Raw genomic sequence first — 20436 nt, 5'->3', positions numbered from 1 at the left:
CGATGATTTACCTCTATGTCTATTTGTGTGGACTCCATAGCCAGGACCTGTATTACATAGCCACACTGAACACATACTAGTATTTCTCAATTTTTTTTTTAAACAAAAATGTTCTTTATTTGTATAAAGCATTAAAATCGTCTCAGCAGTCCCCAGTCACTTTCACCGCAGCCACTCACCCAGCTCACAGTATCCAGCTATATTACATTACTTGTCAACCTCAAGTGCTCAGCTAAGACAAAAAAGTGCGTGGAGCACTGAATGGGGAGAAAGGGAAGGCCAGCAGACACTTCCGAAGCCACAGTGTGGCGGCTCTGGCGCTAGATTCCCCAGCACCGTTATATCTGCCTGGAGCTTCAGAGGCATTTCAGGAGGACGAAGGAATCTGAGGAACTTGTACTTTGGGATAGTATATAGATTATTAAAGATCCTAGACTGAAAGATGAAATAAGTAAAAGGAGGAGAAAGTGGGGCTGGGAAGCAGAGGCAGGAGAGAGATGTAAGGGGGAAAGAACTAGAGGAAATAAATTCTGGAACTTGTCAAGAGTTCAGGGAATGAAAAGCAGAGCTGCAGGTCAGGGAGATGGGCTAATGGAGAGAGCAGCTGCAGGTCAGGGAGATGGGCTAATGAAGAGGGAGCCTGGGATTTCATGCCTTCCAGGGGGTAGCACTAAATCTTACAGTGCAGGCACTGAGTTACTGCCAAAGATTGAGCCATCTGTTTTTAAGAATTGGCACCATTTTTTTTGACAGATTACAATCGACATTAAGAATTTAATAATGTATGTGCAGCCACCACAGCAGACGGAACACCTACAGTCAATAAAAAAGGGCTATAGGCTAATTTACTCTAGACAACAAACTAACAAGTAATGCTACACTCCAGTGACGAGATTACCTTATTCTCCTACAGCTTTTTAGTCATTTCTTAAAGAGCAACCATTCTGACCTACTGCTAACACTGTACAATCAAACAGGGTGACTGCTCAAAGCCCTGTTTCTCCCCTGAGCCTTTAGGGCCTCTGTGAACTGAAACACAGCAGGCAACATGGAAGTTATTACTCTTTTGGAGGGGCAGGGAAATGGGATCAAAAAGTAGCTAGTCACATACTTAAGTAAACAAACGATATCAAACTATTTAGTCATTCAGAATCCCTTATACTAAAAAGTCACAACCTCCAGACTGATTCTTCAGGTTCTCTGAGTGTTGGAAGAGCTGGTTTTCATCTTTCTGGTCAGTTTTTATTTTGATCTCAGGCACCTGTGCTGAAGATGGCTCTGCCTTGCAGGGAAAGGCTTCACATGACAACACTGTAGGTGGTCACTTCCATGGCGCCACAGTCTGCCCACTCTCCACTCAGTTGTCTACTTCCTCCTCTTCATTCTGTTCTTCCTCATCCAATCGTTCTTCATCTTCATCGTCTTCCTCCCTGCTCTTGTCCTGCTCTTCGGAATCTGTTTTTTTGTCTTTGTCCTTCTTCTTTTGCTCGGAAGCCTCCTTCTTGCCTTTTTGCTCCCGCCTGTATGCTGTAAGGAAGCAGCAGATTATTGCAAACCAAGGCATAGAAAAATAACCAGGCCCATATCACATATCTCAGATGGTACCAACTAAACAGAGGAATCGTGACCAGTGCCGGATTACTGCAATCAAGGTCATCAGGGAACAAAGGATGATCATCTTTCATATGGCTTAAGAAACCGAAGAGCGGATGGATACCTTCTAGAGCTTCTTTCAACGGTGTAACGAACCGCTGGAACTCCATCTCTTCCATGGCTGACAGCACATCACTGGCATTGAGAGTCTTGCGCTTCCCTTTCATTGCGAAGTTGTTCGCACTGAAGAAAAAAGCAAAACCCCTTCAGAAGCTGTCAGAGTGGGTGGGAAGAAGAGACACCAAGAGGTGGGACGGGAAAATCCGTATTTATCTTAGATTCATGGGTTTTGTGAACACGACTCAGTTCATTCCTTTCCCGTACAAAGGGCTACGGGAACCTTGTTTAACCTGCTGCAGAATTTGTGGGAACTGGAGGAGTGCTCTCTCTACTGGAGCAGGGAACAATTACTGGGGCCACGAAGTCGGGGACGAGATCCCGCAGAGCCTTCCTTCTGCCTCTGCTAGACTCACCAGGATGTGGCATACAGAACGAAGACGCTGGCGGCGCGGGAGATGGCGCTCCGGGCCTCCTTGGAGATGTTGACGCCGTCCGGGAGCTGCGAGAGTGGAGATAAACACACACGCGGATCTTGTTAACCTCCGGCTCGCTCGTCCGCCCTCGACCCATTTGCCAGCCCGAGCAGCTCACCGCTTCCTTAATGATCCTAGTAATGACGGCGTTGGGCAGATTTAGGTCCTCGGGCCTCTCCGCCATGGCCTCCGCTGGAGCCCGAGCCTCCTCCGCCTCAGGCCTTCTCTTCAGAGAGTTCTAGTGTCTGGACTTCCCGCGTCGGTAAAATCTGACCCTCGGAGGCTTCCGTCCCACACCACGTTGCCAGTGCCCCACAGTGCTTTGCGCCACAGCCTCTCTTCTTCAGCCCCGCCCAAAGTCGGCGGTTTAGCCAAGCTTTCCATATCCCGGTGGTTTCGGCTCACTGAGGTTCTCGCTAGCTTCGACCGTATCCTTCACGTTCCTCTCTAGACTCGTTTCTTTGCCACGTACTGTCACTATTACTGGGACTTTCGTACCAAACTAAGTTTGGCTTTCTGAGTTTTCCGTCTATTCTCCCATTGTGCCTTGCGCCGCTGCTAGGCAACGGGGCGGCATGGTGCCTATTGTGGTTGTGGGAAGGCTAGACTGAGCCAAGGGGCGAACTCCGCCCGGACAGGATGGGCGGGGCTCTGGGAGAGGGGCGGGGCCCTGGGAGGCGTGGGCGGAGCCAAAGCCTCGCAGCATTTTCGCTATCTCAGCATTGTCCCTAGAACAGAGGGCTTTGGAATCTCCATTTATGCCTCGGAATCGCTGACCACTGACACTTTTTTATTTTCTTTTTTTGGCTCGGAACTCAGTGGAGATTTTCTTTCAATTTTACTGCACCGATGTCCATCTTTAATCTTATTTCACTTTCATCTTTGTGATACTCATATTAAGGGTAAATGTTATCTAAAACTTTGTTGTTATTTTTTTTTAATGCCAACTATTTCATTAGAACAGCTATAAGGCTGGTGATATCGGGAGACACCTGATGAGACTCCGGGGTTCAGTTTGGACTGGTCCGGTCCTGAAAGGGCGAGAAGCATCTGAGTGTAAGAATAATGCATCATATTCTCATTCTCATTCAAAAGCCCGTGTGAAAGTTGTAGTTCTTAATTCATTAAGTGATTCAGTGTACATATTCCCCATCAAACTCTTTACTAGGTTTTACATTTACAATGACGTTTTAAGTTATAAAATTTTTGTATGAAGTACAGGAAAAATTCTTACTGAGAACTAATGTTGGTGTCTCTCCCTCTTTCTTTGTTGCTTTCTTTCTTTTCTTAAAACATGGTCCAAGACTTGTTTTCCCACTTTTCATGAGGACATAATTACAAAGAAATATTTTCCAGCACTTGGGAGGCAGAGGCAGGTGAATCCCTGTGAATTTGAGGCCAGCTTGGTCTATAAGAGCTAGTTCCAGGACAGCCAGGATTGTTACACAGGGAAACCTTGTCTTGAAAAAAAATTGCAAAAACAAAAAAGTTAAAAAAAGAAATATTTTCCTATTGGGAGAAAAAGAAACCCACAACAAGGTAAAGAGGTGATGAATGGCACTGAGGGAGTGTTATGGCAAAAAGAGCTCTGCTCTTAGAAGAGGCTTGCTTTACAGACTTCCCCAGCCTTAGTTCCAGCCGCTATTTAGCTGATCTAGAAGAGAAGCCAGAAATCTGCATGCAATGAACCATTTCAGTGTCAAGATACTGGCTCAGTCCAATAGTTTCCTACTTCTGATCTAAATTGCAAGCTGTTTAGAACAGAGTTTGTTTATTGCTGTTCTCCGTGCCCCAAACAGGTTCTCTCCCATATTTGGTAGTCAATAAATGTGTTGACTAGAAGAAATGGACAGTGTCCTTAAAAAGTGAATAAGGGGACCAGTGAGATGGCTCAGAGGTTAGAGAAACTTTGTACCAAGGCTGAGGACCCGAGCAGTCTCTGGACTCATGGGAGAATGGGCTCCTGCTCACTCACATGTGTACTGTAGCACCCGAACCCACAAATAGATGAATGAAACACAATTATATCTTAAAAGGAATAAGGTAATTGTAGAAACTACATGACATTTTAAAAAAGGGGATAATACTTATTTTTAGTATAGTTTTATTTGTGTGTACATTTAATGTAACGTCCTTAATGTGTACTAGTATTCCTGTGCCATGCTGGTATGGAGGCCAGAGGACTACCCTGAGTCTTGGTCTTGCCTTCTAGCTGAAGACACCATCATATGCCAGGCTAGTTAGCCCATAAGCTTCGCGGGAGTCTCAGACCTCTGCTTTCTAGTTTATAGTGGGAGCAGTGGGATTACAGACCTGTACTGTGCCTTACCTCAAGTAGATTTGGGCGTTGAACTCAGTCCACATGTTTTGCTCTCTCAGTGCTCTGGCTATGGAGCATCTCCCCAGCCTGATGATATTTATTGAGTACTTGCTATATGGTCCTATTTAGGAATTTATATCTTATTCGATGCTTTTACAATTTTTTTTTTCGAGACAGGATTTCTCTGTGTATCTCTGGCTGTCCTGGGACTCACTCTGTAGATCATGCTGGCCTTGAACTCACAGAGATCCACCTACCTCTGCTTCCCCAGCACTGGGACTAAAGGTGTGGGCCACCATACCCAGCAATGCTTCTACAATTTTTACAAAAATAATTAAAAATTTTTTGAGCTCATAATATATCATTTCCTCTTCCCTCTCCTCTCCAAACTTCCCATGTAGCCCTGTTCTCTTTTAAATTCATGACCTTTTTTCTTTGTTTTATCTATATACATATATGTATGCTCCTACAATGTAAAAAATTTATTTTATTTTTTGAGATCATAATATAATTACAACATTTCCCCTTCCTTTTCCCTCCTCCATACTCTTTGATGTAAGCCCCCTTCTCTTTTTCAAATTCATGACCTCTTTTTCTTTATTGTTACATATGTGTGTGTGAGACACATATACACACACACACACACACCCTTATATACACATATAGTCTGCTCAATCTGAATAATGTTGTTTATATGTTTTCAGAACTGACCATTTGGTATTATTGAATTGTTGTGGCCTTTCCTGGGTAGACTATTTCTCCAAATCTCAGCATTCCTTAGTGGCCTCATGAGCTTTCCTTCTTTTCTGCTAGTATGTCTATTGGTGTTGTTTTTGTTAAGCTCATGTTAAGACAGTCATGTTGATAGGACTTCATGGGTGTAGCTTCTGTGTACCAGACTTTTGTGGGCCACCAACCAGCTCCCAAATCATGACATGGAGACTTAATTATTAGTTATGAATGCTCAGCCTAGCCTAGACTCATTTCCAGCTAGCTCTTTTAACTTGATCTGTTTCTCTTTATCTACCTTTCTTCCTTCTGTATATCTTATGTCCCTCACATTTCCCCTCATGTAGATTCTCCTCCTTTTCTCTTTAGATTTCTCCTCCTATTTATTTTCTCTGCCTGTCAGTCCTGCTGATCTCTCTCTTGCCTAACTATTGGCCATTCGACTTTTTATTAGACCAATCAGGTTTCTTAGGCAGGCCAGGTGAAACAAGTGCAACACATCTTTACGGGGTTAAACAAATGTAGCACAAACATGTGTAACACATCCTTACATGTTAAACAAATGCAGCATAAACAGGTGTGACACACATCCTTACATGTTAAACAAATGTAGCATAAACAGGTGTCACACACCTTTACATAATCAAAATAATATTCTACAGCATAAGCAAATGTGACACATCTTTGCCCAGTTAAAATAATATCCCAAAACACTTCTGACATTTGTTTGTTTTGGAGACAGGGTTTCTGTGTGACATCTTTGGCTGTCCTAGAACTCACTTTGTAGATCAGGTTGGCTTTGAATTCACAGAAATCCACCTGCCTCTGCCTCCTGAGAGTTGGGATTAAGGGTGTGTTCCACCACCATCCTGCCAAGCTTCTGACATTTCTAGGAGACCCAATCTCACAGTAAAACCCTTGCTTCTCTGTTTCCATCTACCACAGTGGTTCCTGAGGCGTAGGTAGAAGAATTGTGTTGTAGTTGTACCACTGGGACTGGGCTCTCTAACTCTGCATTTTGATTGGATGTGGTTTTCAGTAATGGTCTCTGTTGCAAAGAGAAGTTTCTTTATTGAGGGGGTGAGGACTAGGCTTATCTGTGGGTATACGGACAAATACATAGAGCATAGTTAGTTTAGTAAATTGGTGGTTGTAGGTTCTTCCCTAGCTCTAGGTAGCTGACAAGGTTTCCAGTACCAGGCATGATCTCCCACTTGTTAAGTGGGTCTTAAGTCCTATGAAAAAGCTGTTGGTTACCACCAAGGTGTGCATGCCTCTATTTTACCACTACAGTTATGATGCCACGTTGTTCATTGATGTGACTCATAGGCATCTTTGATTGCTTCTCTTCTTTGGAAGAAATTCTTTCTTGGCACCTCTGGTAACATGAAAGCTAGTCTTTGGGGAGGAGGCTTTCAAGTTAATTTGAGCCCTGTGTCTGAAGTGTATTATGTCTTCAGTAATAGGATCTTTCCTTCCACCTTTGGGGGGCAACCAAGGACAGTAGCAATAGACTGTAATGTTTTGGGAGTCTCTTGAACAACCCTGACCAACAACTAAAAAGAGGGTTTCTCATACCCAGTGTTGTGGGTTTTGTTGTTGTTGTTGATGGCCTATGGCTCTTGGGGGAGCACTCTCAGCCCAGATGGGAAAATTTCACTTAAACGTTACCTGTCTATTTATATACTGACTTATGTGTATTATAGGTACTTTTAGGTAGACAGACATAGTGGTGCACGTCTTTAATCTCAGCACTGGGGAGGCAGAGGCAGGTGTATCTCTGTCAGTTCGAGGCCAGCCTGGTCTACAGAGTGAGATCCAGGACAGCCAGAAATACACAGAGAAACGTTGTCTCAAAAACCAGAAAAGGATGATTCCTTAGGATCTTTTTAGACGTTCTACTGTTATTTTATCATACTCCCCACTTGTATATTTATCCCCCACCTTCTAGTCAGAACTCCTTATTTTCACCATTTCTTTCTTCAGATCATTTGTGCCCTGCTCGTCCCCTCTCCTTTTCTTTAATTGTTGGTGTGTGTGTGTGTGTGTGTGTGTGTGTGTGTGTTCCTACAATGAAATTTTTAAAATTTATTTTATGTGTAGTGGTATTGGCCTGAATGTATATGCCATATGCATACAGTACTTGTGGAGGTCAGAAGAGGGGTAGGGAACCCTTTGGAACTGTCTTTACAGAAGGTTGTGAGCCATCACATGAATGCTAGGAATTAAACTCAGGTTCTCTGGAGGAGCAGTTAGTTCTCTGAACAATTGAGCCAGGTATCCATGACCCTCGACTCTCTTTTATGAGGAAATGACCTGAGAAGTATGAAGCAGATGACAAGTTAGTGGTCTCTGAAGCAACAACAGGCTATCTGATTTGCAGTCTAGGCAAAGCCATTCACAGGTAGGGGATATTCTGTGATGATTATAGCATTCTGAACAGTGAAAAATGCCTCCTAAAGCCTGAGCCAGCTAAAAAGCACTTCTGTGATTTCATTGCTTTTAAGTTTTTATTGTTGGTTTCTTTTTGATATGGAGCCTTGACTGGCCTGAAACTTGCTATGTAGATTATACTGGCCTTTAGTTCATAGAGATCTACCTGCCTCTTCCTAGAATGCTGGGATTAAAGTTGTATGCCTGTCTCTACTGATCGTAACTTTCAAAGATGGCATTTTTGTAATGATAAATGAAGGGGAAAGGAAAGGCTGCTGATAATATTTTATTTTTCATTGTGTGTGTGTGTGTGTAATGCATGTGTACGTGCATATATGTTTGACCATTCAGATGTATATAGAAGCCAAAAGTCAACACTAGGTTGACTTCCCTAATTGCTTCTCCACCTTATTTCTTGAAAGTTCAGAATGTCTCACTAGCTGGCTCATAGCCCTGATCCAGCTGTCTGTGCCTCTCTAGCCGAGGTTACAGATGTGCAATGCTGTGCCTGGCTGTGATGTGCTGCTGCGGAGCTGTGCACTCCAGAGCACTGAGTCAGCTCCCCAGGCCTGAATTTCCTCATTTTTCATGCTTAGTATTTTTTCTGTCTGCTTGCTTAATGTGTGTACATGTATGTATGGAGGCCAGAGGATGGCTTGCAGGATTCAGTTCTCTCCTTCCGCCATGTGGGGTTTGGGGATCATTGAACTCTTATTTATTGTTAGGCTTGCTGGTAAATGCTTTTACTCATTGAGCCATTTCCCTGCCCCTACTTTTGTTTTTTAAGACAAAGATACTACACTATAGCCGAGGATGGCTCATAATGCATTATGTAGCCCAGGCTGCCTTCAAATTCCTATTCATCCTCCTATCTCAGTCTCCTGAGCTGCTGGGATTACATGTATAAGCATTTAGCTCTGATTTTTTGAATTTATATTTTGAATTATTTGAACAATTTTTTTGTTTGTTTTTTTGTTCTTTGAGATGACGGTCTCACCATGTAGACCATGTTGGCCCTGAACTCACAGAAATCCACCACCTTTGCCTCCTGAGTGCTGGGATTTAAGGTGTGCACCACCACGTCCAGCCTTAAGCAAGTTTTTGAATGTCTATAAACTAATAGTTCCTGAAACAGACTTATCATTTTCCAGATGAGCAGACAGAGTGGGAAAGTCTCATGTCATGCAGCTGTGAATGGCCAATCAGAGGGCTCTTGAAGATAATCTCTCAGACTTGCTTTTTGACCTATCTTTATACTTGCTTGTTTTTCAATTCTCTATTGTTTTTGTGTGGCCAGCATTTACTTATATGGAGTCAATAGATAGTTTATGATTTCATTTCAAAATGAGATCTGGATTGCATGGCTGTCCAATGTATAAAAATAATAATACCTAAGTGGGTGTCTGCTAATTCTCCAGAGGGCTAAAATACTGCAAGACTGGATTTTGTCTTAAATCGTTTATAGCTATGAACTTGCCAAATGAGGATCTGTGGGACGAAACCAACTGCAGCTCAGCAGTTTGTCAGCATCCACAATGCTGGGCATCTCTCCGACGGATTGAGAGGGGCCATCCTAGGATCCTGGACTCGCCCGGCAAATCTTCCCGGGAGATTGATGGTGCGTTGGCTAGCCTTTGTCGTTTTCTTCACAAAGTCCTTACACTATTTCTGTTTGCTTCCCTTTCTCCAGGCAGTAGGTTACATGTTTTGTTCTGGTCTGCTTTCTTAGATAAACTCCCAACACTCACCATTGTCAATATCACGGATAGCTGCCTGTGGACCAAGAAGAGGATGGCTCAGCGACAGTCACCAAAATTTACCTTCCCTAAGGAGCGGGAGCGGTCTTTATTGTTGAAACCAGCTTCCAGGCGTTACAGCAGGTGAGTGTTTCTCTTATCCACACAGAGGACTCTGGGAATGATGGGTTAAAAAGGAAATACTAAGGGCTGGAGATGTAGCTCAGTAATAAAATCCCTTTGCTCAGCACATACAAGGCTTTGAGTTTGATCCCCACTGTTACAAAAAACAAAATAGCACAATGGAACATACCCAAACTTAAGTAAGTAGAAAACAGGGGAGGAGAGCCAAAAGGAAACAGTCCCATGTGTGTTCCAGAAGCAGGGTAGCTCCAGGCTGTATTGGTGCCCATGCCAAATACCATTGCCTGAACGGTAAGACTAAGAAAATTCTTTGTCACAGAATTCTGGAGGCAAGAATTTCTAGGTCCCTCCCTTAGGAGATGACATCTTGTCCTTCAGTCTTCTTGGTCTGTCTTAACCCTATTTTCATTTTATAAGCATATTAGTCCTATTGGATAAGGACCCTTCCACAGGACCTCATCTTATTTTAGTTATCTCTTCAAAGAGTTCTAACTGTAAGTATAGTCACTCTGAGGTACTGGGCCTAGGAACTCAGCGAATGAACCCTAGGTGTCGGGGCACAACTTAGCTGCTCCCGGCATCTGCTCCCCTCCTCTTTAACACTTTCACATCGTGACCTCAGATTAATGCTTTACCCATCCCCTCACTCAACTCCTTCCTTCAAATCTGGTCATTCTAGAGTTGTAGCCTCTGTATTGCTGGACTCCTCTCTACTCGTGGTCCTCACTCTTTGATGTCAGCTTTTTCTCAGAGTCAAACTGGCTTTTCTGATGGTGACTTCTGTCTCTAGCACTGTGACCATGCAGTCTTCCCAACCTTAAAGAGTTCATTCCTCTGATCTGCTTCATAGCATTCCTGGAGTGGCTTTTACTGCCACAGGAGGCCCTGCATTCCTGGCGGACCTCTTCTTATGTGTCTCTCTTCCTTGTTTAGTAGGTTCCAGCTATGTTGTCCTTTCTGTCTGTCACATACTCCACACTTCCCACCCCACAGCTCATCCACCTACAGTTTGCTTCCTAGACTGGGGTTTTGCAACCCACCGTTACTCACACTTTGGGAAGAAAGCTATTACTAGGGTCTGTGCTGTTTGTCACTGAGCTTCATTCCTGTCTCTGCTCTCTGCAGGTAGTACTACCTCTCCTGCAGCTTTGACAACCTAAAATAATCCATACATTGCCAGATGTCCTTTGGGGGCAGAGTTGCCTGTTTGAGAAAATTACCCTAGATCCCCTACAGCTAACTCTTCCTTGTCATCTAGTTTGAATGTAAGAATTGCTTTTTCAAAGAGGTGAGCACCTCTTTAGAATTTCCCATGAACACAAACGACCACCATTTGATTTGGCCTCTTTTGCCTTGCATCCTGCTCTGAGAAGCCTTTTATTGATTTGCTTGCCTTGTGCCACAAAACACAGCTCTCACTTTAAAGGGAATGCAAGCTGTTTGTGGTGGAACACTTAATCCCAGCACTCAGGAGGCAAGAAGCTGATCTCTGTGAGTTTGAAGCCAGCCTGGTCTACAGAGTGAATTCCAGGACAGCTAGGGGGATACACAGAGAAACCCTGTCTCAAATAACAACAACAAAAAGGAACATAAGATTGTTCATTCTTGAGTCAAATATGAGTGACCATGGCCTGAAACACAGAGGTTACAACAAAGCAGGAGAGGTCTCTGTTATGATCTCAGGGGCTGCAGATGACACTCTTCCTTAGCTCTGGGGTGATAATGATCTGTTACCAAATCTCAAAAGGTTTCATCTGATGGCTATAGCATGTCAGACACAGAGCTGGACAGCAAATGGTTATGAAAGGAATATGAATATGAAAGGAAAGCCAAGAAAATTTGGTTCTAGATCTGTAACATCCCAACTCTCCACAATCCCAGTCATTCCTTCAGAACATTTATAGACTTTTTTCAATATAGATATGACTTTGGGGACATCAGTCCACAGTCTCCCTTCATTAAATGTCAGTGTTGGGGGCTGGAGAGATGACTTAAAGGTGAAGAGCACTGGCCGCCCTTCCAGGGGGCCCAGGATGGATTCCTCGCCAGAGTTCTGTTCCTTCCTGTGTCTCCAGCAGTACATGGCATGGAGTGGAAGCTCAGTTTTCTGACGAATAAACGAATATGGCCCGCTCCATTATCAAAGCTGAGTTTTACCTCTTCTTTCGAATCCTTCCGTAGTGATTGTTTCCGCCATGCTTGTGGATGTGCTCCAGCCCTTCATCTTCTTGCACCCCTGGATTTTAAGCCCCCTTAAGCAGGAGTCACAGCATCATTTGCTTAGTCACACGTGCAGCTGACAGATGTGTTTCCAGAGGGAAGGTCAGGGTATCCAGTGGAGCCCTGAAAGGACTGCTGCCTACTGCTATGGAAGCCCAGGAAAGAGTTTCTGTCCTAGGACACTGTTATCTGCACAGAGAGCATCGATCCCCAGCCCTCAAGTTAGAGCAGCGTATTGAAGGGGAGGCTTGTATGTGGGAAGCTGGCAGGGAGAAAAATCTAAACTACAGGACTAACACATACAGGGGCCTACAAGGGGGAGGACATTCTTCCAGAGTTTGGAACATAGAGTAGCAATGATGTGGGCTCAGAGTTAAGGCTGAGCTGTAGAAAATGGCATTGGGAATTAAGGTCTCTATCACATGAGACCTCATAAATCAGGATGAGTGGAATCTTTGTTTGCATACTTCCATATTACTCTTTCATTTGTAAACTTAAGCTGTCTTAAAAAATAAGGAACAAATGATGTGAAACATTACAGGTTGTCTCTCTTTTGTGTGCGTGTCACATGTGTGTGACACTGCATGTGTGGGGGTCAGGGACCAAGGTTAGGGTGCCAGGCTTGCACAGCAAGTGCTTCTATCCTTGAGTCATCTCGCTGGCTCTTCCCACACTGTTGTTTAAGGTGCTATCCCTATTTCTCTATAGGTAGAAGGACAGACATAGGCTATGGATTGAGTTTGATGAGCTATCTAGTTGTCAAGTGCAGTCTACAATATCTGTATAGGAGTACCTGTGTTTATTTGATTAATAGTAAATCTTTATTTTATTTTATTTTATTTTTTACTCTGTTTCATGCTTGGAACTCGTGTCTTCCAGGTCTCAGAAGGCTTTCTATGACAAAGGTGTAGCCAGTTGCTCTAGACCTCCTAAAGTAAGTCACAGTTGGTTCCTCAACATTTTCTCTTTATTAGTGGGAATATTTTGCCCTTGAAATTGTTCTTTCTTCAAATGTTTATTCTCTGTGTATGGTTGTATGTGTATGTCCCCGTATGTCTGTGCACCACATATATGCCCAGTGCCTTCCAAAGCCAGAAGAAGGCGTTTGGATCCTCTGGAGCTGGAGTTACAGACGGTTGTGAGCTACCATGTGGGTGCTAGGAATTGGACCTGGGTCTTATTCTCTGAGTCACTCTCCAGCCCCAGCATCATGGAATGAGGAGGATAAGAGCTGTCTTTAGCGTATGCTAGGCTCTATGCTAACAGCTCCACACACTACATTGTCTTTAGAAACCTCAGATGCATGGGAGTGATTTGTGAATATTTGGAATAGGTAAGGATTTCTCTCTGTCCTTATAGAGAACATTTTCAGCTTTTAAGTAAACATTCTTATTTCATATCCAGAAAACTTAGGTTGCCAAAATGTCATGCTTAAAATGGGCCTTAAGGTCATCTAGTCTGATGCCTGCAACTTTAAAAACTGTGATCCATGGTTAGACACGGATTTTATATACATGTATGAAAATGTCATAACGAAACCCATCACTTTATATACCAACTAAAAATAATGCTAGATTTTGCAGTCAAAAAGAACATCAGAAAATTTTTACCTTCCCATAGGGTGAATATTCTGATATTTCCTGTCTTGTTCTCTCTCTTTTTCTCTCACCTTGCTCCTCTCTTTCTTGTTTTTTTTTTTTTCCTTTTTCTTTTTTTGAGACAGAGTCTCATTATGTAGCCCCAGGTGGCTTGGAACTTGTTATGTATATTAGGCTGGCCTGGAACTCACAGAGATACCCGTGCCTCCACCTCCCCAGGACAATCAGTTCTGATCAGAAGGCAAGACTTAACCAGAATATGGACTAGATGATTCATAGGATTTCCTTGAACCCTAGTGCTGTGTGATCGATCTCAGGGGTGGGAGAAATTAACATGCTAACTTATATGGATTTCTGTAATTATAGACAGGGTTAAACTAAAGGAAGAAACCTTGATTACCTGTACTCAGTATGTCCCTGGTTCCAAAATGTGGGCTGCCTTACCTACAGGGAATCCCAGTCTTTGCAATGGAGTGGCAGAATAAGTAGAGTCCCTGTAGGGTTGCCTCAAGATAGCTTCATATGAAATGGGTTTTTCTAAATTCTACACTAATGTCATGCAGAAGCAGGGGATGTTATTGTTTAAAACTTCTACCCCTTGAGAAGTACTTGTATTGCTATCTGATGTAGGAGGGTCTTTTTTAAAAATAATTTTCTGAATCATGAAATGTTTGGGTGAATATAATAATATAGCATTTGGTGTGTGGCCCCAGCCTCCTGCTGGTGCTCAGTCCCAGACCACTGCACACCTTTTCCTAGCTTTCAGTGTTGAATTTGAATGAGGCAAAACTTCCTTTCTCCGAAGATGTCAGAAACATGGTGGTAACCTGGGTTCCAGAAGAAATGGAGAAGAACGTGAGGTGAGCATCCTGTCTAAAACTTAGCCGCCGTGGTACCCATACTCTCTAAGTTCCCTGTAGGCTTCTGCTACCCCTTTTCATCTCCTTGTTAGCTACCTCATTGTAAGCAAAACAAAAAAAAACAATAGATTTCTCATTCATATCAATCTTAAGAATTTCTTTTCCACTTTCGCTTTGTGACCAAATTATCCTTCTTTATATATGCATCGTGTGTGTGAGAGAGAGAGAGCGTGAACGCGTATGTGTGCTGTCACCAACAAGAGCCATTAAAGTTCCTTTTCTTTCTTGTAAAGAAATTGTGGGCGTAGGTGGGCCTGGGATAGAATGGTGGTCGTATGAAAGAAACTGAAAACAGTGTAGCTTCCTGCCATCTCCATGCTTGTCATTCACAAATGTCTGTAGTGCTTCTATTTTAAAATGTCTGGGAATGAGTTCTGTTTTTTTTATTTCAAGCTCAATTGGCAGGTGGCTTGAGAAGAAGAGGAAGAAGCTGGGAGAGGTGAGTTTCATCTTTGCCCCTTATGAATGATGCTGTAGAGCTGACAGGGGTTCTTTAGGAGTAGCCACAGACATCTTCAGATCCCTCCCTATCTATTCTCTGTGGGAAGGTAAGAAATTCTTGAAGAGAGGACGGAAGGAAACAGTGGCTATCAAGGGGAACTTCTGCCAGTCAGAAGCAAATTCCCAGTGTGATGGGATAGTATTCCAGTGGATCAGGAGTTATTATGGCCTGGGTCTCCAACCCCAAGCCTGCCTTTCTCGTAAATATGATCTTATGTCCCTGGAAGTAGTTCCTGCTCCATGTCCTTTCTTGACCAACTCCCACTTTCTGTCTGGTACCCAATTGGATTAGTGTTGTTAGTTTGTTCAGTGGATAAGTGAACGGCCTCTTCAGAAAAACAAATTGATCCTGGCTTTGTATCATTGGAACAGCATGTTAGAAGCCCAACAAGGGAGAAACTGGGTGTCCTTCATGGAGGAGAGAAGGTGGGGAAAGTTGAAGTGGGTCTTTGTGTTATTTTGTTGTTGTTGTTGTTGTTGTTGTAATCACCAAAATTCCCAAGAGAACAACTTCACGGGTGGAAAACCTTCTGCTGGCTCGAGTTTCAGAGGGCTCACAGCAAGTGGTTGCTTGGCCTCAGGTGCCTGGGCAGACTTTGGGCTGGTAGGAGCATGTGGCAGAGGCTGTTGGATGATTGGCAGACTGGGTGCAAAGAGAGTGGGTGAGTAAGAGGCTAGGGAAAGCTGTGGCCTCTAGGGCCACGTCTCCAGTTGCCCACTGCTGCCACCTAGGTTCCACCTCCCCTTTACTGCATCCCATTTGTGCCATCATATTGTGAACCCATCAGGGGATTAATCCACTCAAGACATCAGTGGCCTCGTGGTCTAATCATTTCTGGAGTCCTTTCAGACACACCCAGAGAGTGCTTTGCTAATCTTTTTAACATTTTTATTAGTTGTTGTTAGTGTGTGTGATCAGAGGACAACTCCTAAGAGTCGATTCTCTGTCCATCATGGCTTCCAGACTGTGCAGCCCTGTCACCTGCTGCTCTCAGTGTTTTATTTTATTTGTTTATGTTTTCTGTATGAGGGCTCTGCATGTACACCTGCATGCCAGAAGAGGGCATCAGGTCTATTGTAGATGATCACGAGCCACCCTGTGGTTGCTGGAATTGAACTCAAGACCTCTGGAAGAGCTGCCACTGCTCTTAACCCCTGAGCCATCTCTTCAGCCTCACCTCAGTGGGTTTTTTTTTGTTTTTGTTTGTTTGTTTGTTTTAATTCAATCAAATTGACACAGTCTGGAAATGAGGAGTTTCATTTGCCAGGGTGGAATGTTGGGAGGAGAATGCTTCAGAGAGTGACTTGCATGGTTTCTTCCAGAAAAGCAAGCCATCTCTGTATTTTTCTGGAAGGCAGTATACGTCAACACACTCGAGAAGTCCGGGGGTGACTGTGCCTCCTCCCTCCCCAGTGCACTTATTTGACCAATTAAGTTCCGAAGCCATACCTCTATTTACCCAAGTGGACATGCTTCCCCAGGATCTCCTGAAGGAATGGTGAGTATTATGGAGTCAGTGAGGAGAGCCAGAGCCCTGCTCTTTATTGAAGTTGAAAAGGGCAGAACCATGTGCTTTGAGAACAGGGAGCAAACTCGACCCTACTTGTTTGGATTACTGACATGCAGGGTGACAGTCATCACTGCCACCATTCATCAAGCCCTGACTGTCCACTGGGCTCCAGGCTAAGCCTATTAGGTGGCCTCTCATTTGAATTCCTGTTCTCCTTTTCCTCCCATTGATTAATTATGGACATTTGTCCATTTGGGAGGTATAATGGTGTGTGTAGTTTGGCATGTTGAATTGCATATTGAAACTTAACTGGCTTTGTGAATTATTGGTAACTTATTTAGCTCATTTCTGCCTAGCTTTCCTCATCTGCAAACTGAGGAGGATGATAATGTCTGCCCTTAGGTGCTGTAAGGGGTTAGTGGTATAAAGCACAGGAATCTGGTATAGAGTCAGGCATTAACTGAGTGGAAGACATGTTACTGAGAGAGACCCACGCAAGTCTTTCTAGAGCCCAAGTGGAACTTTCTTTAAAGCCCCTTTTCTTTCTCTCAAGCTCCACTCTCTGGGAAGAGCCGACTGGGAAGTTGCTGACTGTCTAGATGTCTCTGTCCTCTTTAGCATTTTGGCACATGAGAAAACCATGACTTGTCCTGAGGTAAAGATAGAGTTGGCCAAGATGAAAAAGAATCTTCCTCTGGAAAGGACTCGCCCCAACAGCGCTCTCTCTTCTAAGATGTATCTAACTGTGCACCGCCTGACCCTGCAAGTAAGAGCCATGGTGTCTCAGAGGAGAAGGCCTACAAGGAAGTCATGCCCATCTGTTTTTAAGACAGGAAGATTTGGCTGTCTGCTATCTTCGTTCTACCCTGCAACTCTGGGCCCAGGCCTTGCAGAGCGGAGGGCTGGGTTATTTGGGAGTGAAAGCCAGTATAGGGGGAGGGGCAAGGGAGCAATGTCTCTGGGTCCTCTGGACCCTGTTTTCAACTCCTTTCCTTTCTTCTTCGGACCTTGGTAGAAAGCTTCTGCCAAACACCTGTTTCTCAAAACATGCTTATAGACTAGGTCAGTGCATGCTTGGGGCAGAGAAAGACCCACACAGGAGCTTCTTGTGCATTTTGTTTCTGGCAGAGACCATCATTGAGGTACCCTGAACATCTGAGGAAGCTTCAGTACAACCTGAAGAGAGCCGAAGGATCTTCAGGTACCACCCTCCCGTCGGCCCCTGCACTGCCACTCTGTTCTCTCATGTCACTTGGTCCATGTTCAGGTCTCTCTCTTGCCACAGTCACACTGAGTCACGCGGAGAACTCAGGAGACTCCAGTTTCAGAGCAGCTTCTTGCTTGGTCCTGGCCAGGGAAGCAGAGTACCATAGTGGGGCAGGTCACAGTAGGTAGCCTAGCAGAAGGTGTGGGCTCTCAGTCGGGGAGAGGGCTGAGCTGGCCTCTCTGGTTACCAGGTTACAAGAAGCAGCAGAAGCAGCAGCAGAGGAAGGTGAAAACCTCTACTGAAATGCAGGTATAGTAGTGAAGGAAGTCTCTTGGGTGGGGGTACAGTGAGGACTGGGAAGGGGTAATTGAGAGGAGGGGTTCTCCCCTATCTGTCGGGTGTGGATGTGACATTACTATCTGGCTGTCATTTAAGTTCTTTCTCCCCTGTCTGTCGGATGTGGATATGACATTGCTACCCAGATGCCTTTCTTTTTGCAAAAGTTTTCTTTGCTTCCAAAAGTCCTAATTCAGTTCCTTATGTTGTTTCAGGAGGCTAAGAAGACAGTCAAGAGTGATGTGGAGAGAGAGCCTAGTATGTATAGGTTGACGTCTATAACCCTCCCTTTGCTCAGTCAAGTGCTGGCGTCCTGGGCTGTAGTGAAGGCAGCAGTCAGGCATGCTTTTGTCATTGTAAAACTTGCCTTTGTCAGGCATTCAGATTTGTTCTGGAAATACTCAGTCTGGCTGACTGGTCTGCCCCGAGTCATCCTTGAACTAACTAGTAACTGAACAAGCAGGTTCGCTATATGTCTGCTTCACACGGGCGTTCGAGAGATGGCTGATTCATAGTTGTATTTTCTTCAGAGCTTCTACCAGTACATCACAGGCTGAGGTGGGAGAGTTGGAAGTTTGAGGGTTACATAGACAGATCCTGTCTCTCAAGAGCCCTCTGGTTCTCCTACCAAAAGCTGGAGAGTTCTGGGGCTCAATGGGTAGTCAACAGATTGTATCAACAGTAGCCAGTACTCAACAGGCAGCCTTTTTAAACTGGTGTTGATGTTGAAACCCAGAATAGTACCTCTGTTTATGGAACTCTGATCTCATACGACCAAAGGGTGCATGGAACACTGGCTGACATTTCTCAGCTTGAATGCAGAGTAGGAAAGGCCAAGGAAGACTCTTCTAGAATCTTTTAAGATTGTTCTGCCTTAAGCCGGGCGGTGGTGGCGCACGCCTTTAATCCCAGCACTCGGGAGGCAGAGGCAGGCGGATCTCTGTGAGTTCGAGACCAGCCTGGTCTACAGAGCGAGTTCCAGGACAGGCTCCAAAGCCACAGAGAAACCCTGTCTCGAAAAACCAAAAAAAAAAAAAAAAAAGATTGTTCTACCTTGCTCAGACTGTGTATTTCTGGCTTTACTTTGCAAACAACCAAATTCTCAGAATTCGTTGTGGAATCTGGGGTCCTGAGAGGGCTCAGGTGAGGCGTCCCTGACAAAGATGCCGTCCTCTTGCTTTGCTTTGCGTCCTACGTTCTCTGTATCACTCTATCTGTTAGCCTGGGGAGTTCATATCCATGATGATCATTCCCACAGTTCTCTTCCGGTACCTTTGTGCTTCTTCCTGATGCTCCCAACAAGAGCTGTTTTGCTTGGTTGACTGGTAAGCCTCTCTAAGTTACGGTCTCAGAGCAGTGGCTGTCCTCCCTGAGATGGACTTCACAGAGAAGACGATGTGTGCATTGGATCCTGATGTGGGGAAAGGATTCCTGGAATTGAGAGCAGCCTATGAAGACACATCTTGCCTAGCGTAACTACTTAGAGTGGCTATGAGGGCTTAAGGGAGAGCGTGGAGAGGGTCCTGCATGGACTCTGTGCACCTGTATTTGCACTAGGTCCCAGGTCAGTATGCCCATCCTGACTACACACTGACGCCACCTGAGAAACTTTTTAAAACTTAACACCCATCCTGAACCCACATTCGAATTTCTGGAATTGGGGACCCAGGTATGTTAAAGCTTTCCAGTGCTGCTAATGTGAACTTAGCTGAGAACCAGTGCTCATGGGAGCATGATAAGTGCTCTGTTTCAGCAGAATATTCGGAAGCTGTTCATCTAGAGAAGGTTGAGAAAGAGAGGATGGGTGCGTTCAGGGTGTGGTTGTGAAAACTGTGTACGTAAAAGAAACACCCTAGGGCCTGTATTCAAAAACTAATATGGGCCTTTTGGGGTATCCCCAGGGGAGGGCAGTCACATTCTCACACAAGGGATAGTAATGGATGGAAACCGAGATAGCAGCAGCCTCTTGATTTCTTTTTGAGACAAGTTCTCACTGTGTAGCCCAAGCTGGCCTGGAACTCACTAGTAGATCAGGTTGACCACAGACTCTCGAGCCTTCTTCCATTGCTTCTAAGTGCTGGGATGACGGGCGTGCACTGCCATGCCTGCCTTAGAGATCCAGTTTCCTTTGCTGCTGATAATGGCAGGGATTCACTTGGCACCTCTTTGAGGAATTCTGGGTCTCTATGTCTCTGTCTGTCGCCTTTGTTGAACACAAGTTAGCATTGCTTTCTTCTTGTGTGCTCCAGTTGTCCTCCTCGCATTTACCTTCCCTTCCCTACATGGTAAGACCTGACCTTTCCTCTCACCTGGCTGCGGCAAGGCCTGCATGGACAGTTGTGTCGTCAGCTTTTGTCTGTTCTACTTGTTCAGTGCACATTTCTTCCTGAAATCCTGGACTGCTTCATCACTTTGATGACTTCTGAGATGTCCCTGTACAACATGAACTTTCTCATTCTGTAATGGGCATAGACTGAACATTCCATTTCTGTCTCAGTTCTTTGGATAGTTCTATGGTTCTTGCTTCAGTCAGAAGTTATAAAGAGATTGGACTTTATTTGGTTCCTGCCTCTCCAGCAATGGCCTCAAAGAGAC

At 44.5% G+C, this 20436-nt stretch overlaps 2 protein-coding genes across 3 annotated transcripts in view; one reads left to right on the top strand and one right to left on the bottom strand.

Annotated features, from left to right (window-relative positions):
- Positions 1-96: 96 nt before the first annotated feature.
- On the bottom strand, positions 97-2446 carry Pole3 (DNA polymerase epsilon 3, accessory subunit). Its single transcript, XM_005352621.3, has 4 exons — positions 2305-2446; positions 2127-2212; positions 1718-1836; positions 97-1527 (listed from the first exon to the last, which is right to left on the bottom strand). Exons 1-4 carry the CDS (start codon positions 2368-2370, stop codon positions 1358-1360), a joined length of 441 nt encoding a protein of 146 aa, XP_005352678.1. The 5' UTR covers positions 2371-2446; the 3' UTR covers positions 97-1357.
- A 103-nt stretch (positions 2447-2549) lies between these two features.
- The window catches only part of C10H9orf43 (chromosome 10 C9orf43 homolog), a 21244-nt gene continuing 3357 nt past the window's right edge, over positions 2550-20436 (top strand). The window contains exons 1-12 of one of the 2 annotated variants that reach the window (XM_026782199.1): positions 2550-2614; positions 3146-3242; positions 9134-9286; positions 9398-9548; positions 12648-12702; positions 14126-14226; positions 14680-14725; positions 16111-16286; positions 16917-17064; positions 17427-17499; positions 17756-17814; positions 18057-18099. In XM_026782199.1, coding sequence (XP_026638000.1) covers positions 3182-3242; positions 9134-9286; positions 9398-9548; positions 12648-12702; positions 14126-14226; positions 14680-14725; positions 16111-16286; positions 16917-17064; positions 17427-17499; positions 17756-17814; positions 18057-18099 — 1066 coding nt within the window. In that variant the 5' untranslated portion in view covers positions 2550-2614; positions 3146-3181. The remainder of the gene's footprint in view (positions 2615-3145; positions 3243-9133; positions 9287-9397; positions 9549-12647; positions 12703-14125; positions 14227-14679; positions 14726-16110; positions 16287-16916; positions 17065-17426; positions 17500-17755; positions 17815-18056; positions 18100-20436) is intronic. The other variant, XM_026782200.1, reaches the window with a different exon arrangement.

This window comes from Microtus ochrogaster, chromosome 10 (assembly GCF_000317375.1).
Source record: "Microtus ochrogaster isolate Prairie Vole_2 chromosome 10, MicOch1.0, whole genome shotgun sequence".
Taxonomy (NCBI): domain Eukaryota; kingdom Metazoa; phylum Chordata; class Mammalia; order Rodentia; family Cricetidae; genus Microtus; species Microtus ochrogaster.
This window is presented reverse-complemented; position numbering and strand designations above follow the sequence as displayed.